This window comes from Rana temporaria, chromosome 1 (assembly GCF_905171775.1).
Source record: "Rana temporaria chromosome 1, aRanTem1.1, whole genome shotgun sequence".
NCBI lineage: Eukaryota > Metazoa > Chordata > Amphibia > Anura > Ranidae > Rana > Rana temporaria.
The window spans coordinates 12,098,386-12,110,435 of record NC_053489.1 but is presented as its reverse complement, the minus strand read 5'-3'; the positions used below and the strand labels follow the sequence as shown (position 1 = coordinate 12,110,435).

The 12,050-nt window shown below is 43.9% G+C and overlaps 1 protein-coding gene across 1 annotated transcript in view; it reads left to right on the top strand.

Annotated features, from left to right (window-relative positions):
* Positions 1 to 935: 935 nt before the first annotated feature.
* LOC120931879 (vomeronasal type-2 receptor 26-like) overlaps positions 936 to 12,050 on the top strand; it is a 49,394-nt gene continuing 38,279 nt past the window's right edge. The window contains exon 1 of the mRNA XM_040344202.1: positions 936 to 1,055. Within this exon, the coding sequence (XP_040200136.1) occupies positions 936 to 1,055 (120 nt within the window). The remainder of the gene's footprint in view (positions 1,056 to 12,050) is intronic.

Sequence of the window (12,050 nt, the reverse complement as noted above, 5' to 3'; positions counted from 1 at the left end):
GATGGTAATTCACAGACAATGGGCTGTAAAACATGGTCTATGTAAGTAGATGGACCACTAATGAAACTGTTAGTACTCGCAACAATCGGTCGACCAGGTGGGTCCACTAGAGATTTATGTACTTTCGGGAGGTGGTAAAAGTTGTTGATCTTGTTGATCACGCCTTTTCTAAAGGCCATGTCCACTAGAGTTCAGGATAAAACCTTCGAGAAGCATACCGCTTGTTGTCGGATGCTGACACTTATCAGAGACTAAATACAGACCCTTTTTCTAATTATCAAGCAGAATTAGCTACTCTAGTGGAGAAGGCCTTTAGAAAAGGCGTGATCAACAAGAGAGAGAAGTCTTTATACACCTCCATACCCCACGACATCGGACTGGCGGCAGTGCAATACTTTTTAAGCAAGAATAACGATATGAACTCTCTTCAATCTGAGTTTATCATTAGAGGTATCGAATTCTGCCTTAAGCACAATTATTTTTCATTTTGCGATCAGTTCTTCGTACAGAAAAAAGGCACAGCTATGGGGGCCAACTTTGCACCTGTATACGCTAATCTGACCATGGGTTATTGGGAAACACTACAGATTTGGAATAACAATCCCTTATTGGAGCACATCGTCTTTGGGCGCTATATAGAAGTTGTTATTATCTGGAGTGGTGGCTCTGACCTTTTTTCCTCTTTTGTAGATCACTGCAATAACAACAAGTTGGGTCTCACATTTACACATGTCTTTGATAATGACAATTAAATTTTTCTGGATTTGGTTTTGTCGCATGACCAGAAGGCCATTACAACTAGCAATCATACCAAACCCACTAGTGGTAACTCCTATTTGCACTTCAATAGCTGTCATCACCCCTCTTGGAAAACCAACATTCCATACGGACAATTCAATAGGCTACGGAGAAATTGTACCAAAACACAGGACTACATGACCCAGGGTCTTGTAATGAAGTCTAAATTTAATGAAAAGGGGTACCCTCATGAGTTAATAGACAATGCCTTTAGTTCAAATATCAATTTAAAACCCAAAAAGGACACCAAGGACAAAGTAGAGAATACTATAAGATTTACTTCCACATTTAATACCAAACATAAAAATATTATCAATATTATTAACAAACATTTTAATATTCTCCGTTTAGACCAATACTTATCACCTTCCCTTCCCCTTAAACCTCAGATTACTTTTAGAAGGTCCCGTACTATTCATAATATCATTGCACCCAGTAAGGTAGTAAAGACCAACTCTACATGACCACTGGACATTCTGGCCTATTTTAATAATAAAACCGGCATCTTCAGATGCTGCAAGAAGGGCTGTCTAACATGTCAATCTATCCCCAAAGGCGGTACCAACATTATTAAAACCAAGGATTGTACATTTCCGATTAAACAATTTCTTACTTTTTCTACTAAATATATTGTCTATGTATTACGTTGCCCATGTAATTTGTTATATGTAGGACGGACGATCCGTACCCTACGTATACGAGTAGGCGAACACAGACGCCTCATCAAAAAGGGCTGCGATAAACACAGCGTCCCTAGACATTTTCTGTATGCTCACAAGAAAGATTTTAAGGCCCTTGAGTTACTGGCCATAGAGTCTATCCCGACAGGGACCCTTACTGAGAATGAGAGATTTTCCCTCCTGTGCAAGAGGGAAACATTCTGGATTTTTCAGCTCGGATCCCTGTCGCCTGGCGGCTTAAACGAGGAGCTTGACATCCTTAGTATCACTAACTAATTCTGTATTTACTACCAATCATCTTTATTTGTTGTTTATATACATTTTTCTATATATATTTACACATTTTATGTGTTTCGTTTACTATGCTTCAAGGAGTTTCATTCACTATGCTTCAAGGAGTTTCATTTACTATGCTTTAAGGAGTTCCATTTATTGTTGATGTGCTTACATGTGAGCACACACACATGGGCAGCTAGTGTCTGCATACAAAAGTATTTTGGTATTTTGTTATGAGTCTATTAGTATTTATCAGCAACCATTTGCTTTTTTCTGTTTTTTTTTCTGTCTTTATTTCTGTGTTACTATGTTCAAAATGTTGTTATATATGTTTTGTTGGTGTTTTCAGATATATTCCTTATTATACATTGCTTATTGTTAAGGTTTTAGTAATGGTAGGGTTAAAAACAAAAAATCCCTCCCCCTGCCTTTCATTGTCCAATTACAAGGTTACCATGCCTTTATTAGCCTGGTGGTGATGCCGTTCCGTGACTTTGTCAAAGCGTCTGGGACGCGAAACATGTCAGTCACGGCTCATTCCCACCATCTCTGATGTCCTCTTATGCTCACAGAAGTCCCTAGGTGCTTTTTCAACGCACACTGACACTTTGGGAATCCTACAGTGACGCCAGTGCATGTCTCCCCATTGCCTGGTTGCTGCTCTCCCGATTGGCCTCTGGTGTCACATGATCTTTGAAGGACGGAGTCCGGACACAGCTTCCTTCTTCCTTCTTTGTGATACTGTGGAGATCCCGCCCCTCCTCGCTCTGACTGACGCGGCGGCATCATCGGCTCGGCTGCGTCTGATCCAGGCTTCCCCCGCCGCTCTACACCGCAGCTGTGAGGAGGATCCCATTGGCCCCTCTCTAACATCCGGGTGATTCGGAAAAACCCCTCCCTACATTCCGTTCCACCGATTGCTCCCAGCGTGGAAATTATTTCTCCACTGCCTGTACCATCTCCCTGCATGGAGGCGTGAGAGCCGCTGCTGAGGTATTGTACCATCTCCCTAACCACAGTGTGCTCACTGTTTGGAAGTACATTTTGCCATCTCCCCACAGTGATTTTTTTTGTTTCAACTTCACCATCAATATACCACTTCTGTGTATGCATTGTGGACTGCAATCAGATTTTATTCATTCATTTAACTTTATGCTATTATTGCTGCTATTTTATCAGTTCATGTTCATTTTTTCGTTTTTTTATATTTTCAGACTATAAAGTGATATCTACTAAACCACTGTGCGCTGTATCTTTTGTTTTTTCTGCTCTATTGCCCATGTCTCCTAGTGGTTGACGGCTGCACGGAAGGTTTTTTATACTTTTCTCTAAACACAGAACATTGTGTGGCACTGTTGCATGATGTAGCGCTATCTAGTGGGATTTTTTGTATAAAACAATTACACCTGTCGGATCATAGGGCTATCTATGCGTAACTGATTCTATGAATCAGTCACATAGATACTCTGAGAGATACGACATCGTATCTCCGCTGTGAATCTGGCCCAAAGTACTTACAAAGACCCAGACCCACCACCCGGGGAAAGAAAGGAAAGGGAAAAAATACTGAAAAATAAAGAATAATGAAAAAATGTAAAAATTGTGTTAACCCATTATATGAACAATGCATCAAAAAGTTTGAAAAAAAAACACAGGGTATGGGAGTGTCTCAGAGGAGTATATAATACTCCCTGAGAGGATCCGGATCCACCAGCAGACTCCTACACCCTAAGAGCAGGAGTCTGCAGGTGGCAAAAGGGGCAACAAGAAATTCCTCGGAGTAAACAATACTGGAGAACAACAGGAACCATCTATAAACTGACAGTATATTATATTGCCGGAAAAATAAGAAGAAAAATTCAGAAAAAAATAAATATAACTGTTCAACATTCTGAGCTTTGTCGTTACTAATATCTTTTAGTAATGAATGTGGTTAACGGTAATAGTTAACCAAAATAGGATGAGAGGTCAAAAACCTGCAAGGAAAAAATATTTTAGGTCAAATAGATTAGTCAGTCCATAGAATTCTCTCGAATGGGTGATGGATTTTCAAAGCGACCTCCTTTGTGAAGGCTCTGATGCGCAGAGGAGTGTGAACCATAACTTGAGTTGGGTGATTGCTGGGGAAGCCGGGTGGTTGAACTTCTGAGATTCTGGACAGTGGGTATGTCTGCATCCGTGATACCCATTTCATTTAAAGCTGATCGTAGGTCTTCTGGGGGAACGGCAGACGTATTTGGTTTCCAGATAAGTAAATCTGAGACAAAAGGGGAATCCCCAATGATAAATGATTTTATTTTTTTTAAGCACTTGTAGTAGGGCCTTGAGCGCACGCCTCTTAGCCACTGTAAGTGGGGACAGATCAGTGAAAAGCTGATAGGTATAGCCCTGGAAGCTGAGAACATCTTTTCCTCTAGCAGCGGTAAGTAGCTGTTCTTTGGTTTTGTAGAACTGTAGTGTGGCTATGATATCTCTAGGGGGGCCGCAGGATTTGCGCGGAGCCAGCGCTCTGTGCACTCTATCCATTTCAAGTCTTTCCACTGGGGTACCAGGAATTAATTCCTGAAATAGTGCCGTTGTGGTTTCATGCAGGTTCATAACAGATTGTGGGATACCTCTGATCCTTATGTTGGACCTGCGATCTCTGTTTTCCTGGTCTTCCAAACGTGTCAGTAATATAGCATTTTCCTCTTTAAGGGCTTATATTTCAACACTGTAGTGCTCTGTATAATTATCAATTATGTCCACTCTTTGTTCCAATTCTGCTGTTCTCTGACCAAGCTCTCTTATTTCTCTAGTCAGCTTGTCAGTTATTTGATCAGAAGTCTGTTTTAAAGCCTTCTGCAGCATTTGTTCAAATTTTATAAAAATATCAGGCTGGGCTTCAGCTGTTATTACATTTCCATCCACATTAGTCTCACCAGCGCTGTGTAGTGCTTTGAGGGAAGAAGCTATAGCTACAGGCAAGGAACGGTGCTGTGAGGAGGAGGAAGAAGCCGCCATCTCTGCCACCAGTCTGCTGACTGCTCCTTTGAGGGTGTTCGTTTTAAATTTAGTTTTAGAGCCTCTCATAGCCATCCTATGTAAGGTAGGTGTCCCCCCACCGATTCCGCAGCTGTTTTGCGGTAATTCCAGCGCTGTTGTGACCCGTAGTTCACCGACTTTTACTGCCGAGGAGCGGAGCTCTAAGGAGACATGACTTTCTCCTCAGGCTGCCGCGCATGCGCCCCCTAAATTGCACATCTCATTTGATGACAACCTATTACACTTTTGAAGGTCCTGGAGCACCAGGTCAATGGAAACACCCACAAAATGACCCCATTCTGGAAAGCTAACACCCCAATTTATAATCTATGAGGCATAATGAGTCTTTTGAACGGTTCATTTTTTTCCAGAAGTTTTTGGAATATGTGTGAAAAAAATTAAAACGCATTTTTTTATACAAAGTTGTCAATTTATAAGATATTTCCAACACATAGCATGTAAATAGCAAAACTGACACCCCAAAATACATTCTGCTACTCCTCCTGAGTATGGAGATACCACATGTGTGAGACTTTTAAACAGCCTGGCCACGTACAGAGGCCCAACATTGAAGTAGCACTGTCAGGAGTTCTACAAGCATAAATTACACATCTCATTTCTCAACCAGGTACTGGTTTCTGGCAGGTACTCTGGTGGCAAGTACTCTGGTGAGGTGGTGGGTACTCTGGTGGCGGGTATTCTGATAGCAGGTACTCTGGTGGCAGGTGGCGGGTACTCTGGTGAGCTGGCACTCTGGTGGCAGGTGGTAGTATCTCTTGAGTAGATACCCTTTTTATTATTTAAGTATTTATTATGTTTCAAAGGAGAAAAGAGAATACAAAAACATCGCCAATTGGGCATACCCTGGCGTTAATTTGTGTACAACCAAGGTAACTGAGAACAAAGACAAATAAGTGCTAACATGTCGCTTCTACTACGTTACATCAGAACTCGAGGACTTAGTAGTGGACAGACGGTATAAAACAGATGTGCAAATAGGCATGATATATCACTATAGTAAACAACTAGAGTACTGTTTCCAGGTGTCTCCAAATTGGTTATAGCCATGGAGTCACAGACAATTAGAGCATACTTGAGTTTCAGAGTGAATCCTTTGCAGGCTAATGGAATGGAAAGGAAGGGAGGTATAGGTTTTGTTCCAGGAAGAGTGGGGCAGCTAACACAAATGGGCACTTCTAGAGTCAGAGATCCAAAGTTTCCAGGCTTTGGCAAATTGGTTTGTTGATATGTTGGCTTTGGCGAAGGAAAATTCCATAAAAAAATGGAGGTTGAGTAGTTGAATGGTATCTTTCAACAGAGGAGGGTGAGTTGATTTCCATTTTTTGCAATCGCCAGTCTTGCTGCTATTAGGATGTGTCACCAGAAGTTGTAAATGTTTAGGCCATGTATGAATAGAGAGACCCAGGACCAGATCCAGTGGGGACATGGGGAAGGATATGCCACACAAAGAAAAGATTAGCGTCTTCACTTTTTCCCAGAACTTCTTGACAGGGGGCATTCCCACCAAATGTGTGAAAGAGAACCGATATTCTCACAGCTCCTCCAACACTTGGGAGAGGTATTTAGGTAAATCTTTGCAAGCCTTTCAGGGGTGAAGTACCACTTGTGAAACAACTTCTGTAGGGATTCTCAATGGGTTATGCAATTAAACAGGCAAAGGGGTGCTATGAGAGCTTTCTGCCAATGTGCAGACAGAGGAGGGTGGTCCTTCAAAGAGGAACAGTACCTACGGAGGAAGAGAGTAGATCTGGAGGAGGATTGGTGAGGAGCTTGTATACTAGGGAAATCCCTTTGGTTTTGGTTCCATCAAGATTATAAAACTTTATCAGGGGGAGCATCAGTGAGTCCAAATTTGACCAGGGAATTTTTGAAAGAGTGGTTCTAATCCGCAAGTAGAGAAAGAATGTTCGGTTGGATAGGCCAAACTGCCTTACCAGGTAGTCAAAGGGATGCAATCCTGATGTAGAGAAAAGCATACCAATGTTGGTGATGCCAGTTTTAATCCAATCCAATAGAGGCAAATCCGGGGAAATAAGATGATTGCTTTAGAAGTATGGGGGTCTAGGCCGAGATTAAGCATAAGTGATTTACTATGGTTTAACTTGTACATGGCTATTGCACTAAATGCTTCTAGGACCCGTTGGACAGCGGGAAGGGACACTAAGGGATTAGTGAGAGCTATTATTACATCATCAGCGTAAAGTCCAATTTTGTGGTCAACAGTACCGATTTTAATACCCGAGATCGATGGATCAGATCTTATGTATTGTGCCAAAGCTTCCATTATTATGGCGAAAATTAACGGGGACAACGGGCATCCCTGTCGGGTACCATTTGTAATTTTAAAGGGGTCGGAAATGACGCCCGAGGTCCATATGCGTGCAGTTGGATGAGTGTACAGACACAGCATGGCAGAGAAAAAGGTCCCCGACAATCCAAATTTACGGAGTACCGCCTCCATGGCCAATACACCCTATCGAACGCCTTCTCTGCATCCAAGGAAAGGAAGAGAGAAGATGTTCGAGTATGCTCCGCCAACTAGATTAGATCAATAAAACGTCTGGTTTCATCTGAGGCCTGTCTGCCGGGCACAAATCTCACTTGGTCAAGGTGTATGATCTGAGGGATGACAGTGGAGAGGCGTTGCGCAAGGAGTTTGGCATAAGTTTTGTGTCCGTATTCAGGAGTGAGATAGGGCGGTAATTGGCAGGATTATCCAGAGCTTTTCCCAGTTTTGGAATGGTGACCACTAAGGCATCTAGGGATTCTTTAGGGATTTTACCAGTGGTAGCAAATTGGTTAAACATGTTACAGAGATGGGGGACTAAGGGTTGAGCAAATCTCTTATAATATTCATTTGGGAATCTGTCTGGGCCCGGTGCTTTATGTAGTGGTAGGTTTTGTATCAGTTTGTTAATTTCAGTGTGGGAAAAAGGAGCTGCAAGGAGGTCAAGTTGATCTCGGGAGATAGAGGGGAGGGGGATGGAGGCTAAGAAAATCTAAATATCTGCTTGGGTAGGTGAAGGTAGGGGATCTTAATTCGAAAGGTTGTAAAGTTTTGTGTAAAAGTAGCTAAGCTCATTGGCAATATCAATCGGGTTAGTTAAGCGTTTACCTTGGGAATTTGTTAGGTGTGCGATTTTCTTATTGGAAAGTTGCTTCTTAAATTGTTTAGCCATAAAGGCCCCTGGTTTATTGGCTGCTGAATAGGTTTGTAAACAAAGTCGTTTGATGTAATAGTCAAAGCTTTTGCGAAGGTGGTCACTGAGTTGGAGTCTATGGTTTTTAAGTTCGGAAGAGATAGCTTGTGAAGGGGATCTTTTGTTCGTAAGTAGAGTTGAGCGGACACCTGGATGTTCGGGTTCGGGTCCGAACCTGAACTTTAAAAACAAAGTTCGGGTTCGGGAACCCGAACCCGAACCTGAACTCCGAACCCCAGTGACGTAGAACAGGGTATGTCAGAGGGTGCGGGGTCACGTGACGGGTGGCTCTGCCTCCTCTATATAAGTAATGTCACAGCTTCAGCGGGTCATTCGCTGGGCTGTGTCCAGGGATGAGAGGAGGTCGGCGATGCTGCGGTCCGGATGGATGGATCTTCTCATCGCTGAAGCGGAGATCACCCGTCGCTGGATCTTCTCATTGCTGGAGATCACCCGCACTCGTCGCTGGATCGGGACAACGTTGGAGCAGGAAGCCGGGAACGAGTGGATTATCACCGCTGGAGTTTTTTTTTTTTTTATTAATAAAGGACTTTATTCTACGGTGTGTGTGTTTTTTTTTACAATTTATTCACTTCCTTCGTGAAATGGTAGGGGTACAGTGTACCCCATTACCATTTCACACAGGGGGGGGGTCAGGATCTGGGGGTCCCCTTTTTTAAAGGGGTCTTCCAGATTCTGATAAGCCTCCCGCCCGCATACCCCCACAACCACCGGGCAAGGGTTGTGGGGATGAGACCCTTGTCCCCATCAACATGGGGACATCCTCCCCATGTTGAGGGCATGTGGCCTGGTGCGGTTCAGGAGAGGGGGGCCGCACTCTGTCCCCCCCTCTTTTCTGCAGCCGGCCAGGTCAACGTTCTTCGGATAACGGGTCTGGTTATGGATATTTAGGGGGAACCGCACATATTTTTTTTTAAATTTCCGGCGGGGTTCCCCTTAATATCCATACCAGACCTGAAGGGTTTAATCTGAGTCAGGAGGGAGTCTGTGATAGAGAAGTGATGTTTTTTGGAGACCTCGTAGGCAAGCTTTGTGAGCTTTTCAAGTTATGGCATGATCATTTACACTTTACAATTCACATTTTGATGAAAGTAGGTCTCAATCTCTGATTGTATTTGAGTCTGAAAAGCGGGGGTGTTCAATCTCCAAATTGTGTGACTGGGAGATCGGGATGGGGACTCTAGTTTGATTGTCACTGGAGTGTGGTCAGACCAGGATATTGTTCCTATGTGGGAAGCTGTGATAGATTGGAGCAGATGTTTGTCTGTTTTAAATAGATCAATCCAAGAATAAGACTGGTGAAGAGGGGAGAAAAAGGTGTAGTCTCTCTCCGTATTATGCATGCACCTCCAGGAATCATATAAATCCTCCCGATTAAGGAGGGTGGCTAGTGCTGAGGGCCTACATCTGGAAGCATTAGAGGAGTCTAGAGTGGGGTCGATCACCTCATTGAAGTCTCCACAGATTATCAGAGAAGATGATCTATAAGGAGTCAGTTTGGAGAAGAGGGTAGCATAAAATTCATTTTGGGCTGTGTTGGGGGCGTAAATATTGACCAAGGTGAGGGGACGATTATTAAAGCGGAGGTTCACCCTCAAAATTAACTTTTTCGCTAACCTATCTCTAGCCTTAATAAAGGCTTGTAGCGTTGTCATTTTTTTTTAATGTGTACACTTACCTGTCTTCAGCTGCACTTCCAGGTCTTCTTCCTTGCGGGGAGTGGGCGTGTCACTCCTTTTCCCTGATGGGGAGCTCTGCATAGATGATTGACGTGCGTGTCATCGCCTTCTGAAAATATCCAACGGGGTCTCGGCTCTTTACGGCGATATACGGCGCATGCGCATGCCGTGTAGAGCTGACTGCGCATGCGCCGTAAAGTGCCGAGTCCCCCTCGGATATTTTCGGAAGGCGATGACGCGCACGTCAATCACTATGCATCGTCTTAGGAACGCCTACTCCCCGGGGGAGCGAGAACCCGGAAGCCGGGTGAAAACGCCGGAAAAACGTAAGTACAGACCAAAAAAAAAAATCCAGCATACTGTTGATGTCAGCAGTATGCTGGATATAACAGTCTATAGATATTTTAGGGTGAACCCCCGATTTAAGAGTGGCTGAAAGGATTAGAAATATACCATCCTTGTCATATTTACAGTGGTGTAGGGTGAAATTGACCGCTGCGCTTATGGCGATCATCACGCCTCTTTTCTTTTTTGGGGCATCCGCAAAGAAGCAGTGAGGGTAACGTTTGTGAGTGCACTGAGATTTTTTAAGTTTATAAACGTGGGTCTCTTGGACGCAGAGAACATCTGCATGCTGTTTCAGTGCTTCTTTCCAGAGGAGATTGCATTTAAAAGGTGAATTTAGACCTTTCACTTTCAAGGAGGTGATCGAGAGGGACATGGTGCAAAGGTGGCTGTGGAGGCACTAGCAGAGGGAGAGAGACTACACCCTCTGGCGATATCCAAAAAAAAATAAAAAACAATGATATAATAGACCAGACTGACTTTGCCGTACTTGCTTCAGGTAAATAAATAGAAACTATACAACTACTAACACTCAGAATAAATGCAATTATATAGGATCAATAGAGGAAAAAACAACAATATTGAAATAACATGTATTGACAACAAATGTCACACCAACGTGTGCCTAGCACACTTTTAACCTGAGGGGTGAAGAGGAAAACGGAAAGGTAAGTCGTGCAGGCTGGATTGGAGCAGGCTGGGGACTAGGGCTGTGACTAAGGTCATATGTTTTCATCCATTTTATTTGTCACATTCCTGGAAGCAGATGGCATACGAGAGGAAATATTTTGTCCCGTGTCTCCAGGAGTGACGTGGAGGAGACCCCAGTTGGTCAGCTTTTTGTAACCATCCTTTGGCAGGAGGATAGGAATGATCTTTTGTTGGTGAGAGACCAGCAACTTTGTTGGGAAACCCCATGTGTACGTTATGTCTTTCTCCCGGAGAATAGAGGTGATGGGGGAAAAAGCTCTGCGCATCACTATTGTGGCAGGAGAGAGATCCGTGTACAGCTTGATATTTGCATATGGGGCTGGCAAGGGTTTAGATGCTCTGGCACCGGAGAGAAATTGTTCCTTGATGTGGAAGAAATATATGCGGGCCAAAATATCCCTGGGGATGTCGTCAGGGAGGTGCGATGGCTTTGCAATTCTATGTGCATTAAGGCATGGGAGAAGGGATGAGATTAGTTTTTGCAAGTATGGTGTTATTTCATTCGATTTGATCGAGTCTGGCATGCCTCTGAATTTAATGTTGTTTCGCCTAGAGCGATCCTCTAAATCCGCTAACTTCACTTTAATGTGGCGGATTTCTTCTGAGTGATGTTCATGTGCATCTAACAACTGATTACAGCTGTATGTGCTTTGGAGTAATCTTGTAAATTATCCTCCAGAGCATCTGTACACTCTTCTAAGCAGTAAACCCTATAATGCATCTGGGATATGGATATCTGAAGCTCCCTGTGTAAATCTTGTTGCGGCGTGAGGAGCATAGATTTTAGCATTGCCTCTGAAACAGTGTTGTCAGTGACAGGAATTGCAGCCAGGGATGGAGCATTTTGGGATCCTTGTGTCCCTGCCACAACAGAGGACCAAAGTTATTTTTTTGCATGTGGCTCCTTGTTTGGAGAATTTACAGGGGAGGAAGCCAGCCTCTTACCTCTGTCAGCGTGTTGTCCTCCTAGGGAGATGTCTGGAGGAGGGAGAGCATCCATGAAGTCTCTCATGGGAGCAGAGGCTGTGTCCCCTGATGAATTTCATGCAGCGATACAGAGCTGGCAAGCAGATACGCTGAGACAGCGTTGGTATAAGGTGGGTAATAATCAGTCATACGGCGGGGGAATCGGTGGGGAATCAGCCAGCGGGTTATCACACCGCCTCAACATGGCCCGGAGTGTTCCTACTTCTCCTCTGCTCTGGCAGTGTGGGCTGCGGGGAGAATAGTTGTGGCGGGTTGCTGTTATCCAGGCCGTGGGACGGAGCTCGGACTTCAGACAGCCATCCCCGTCC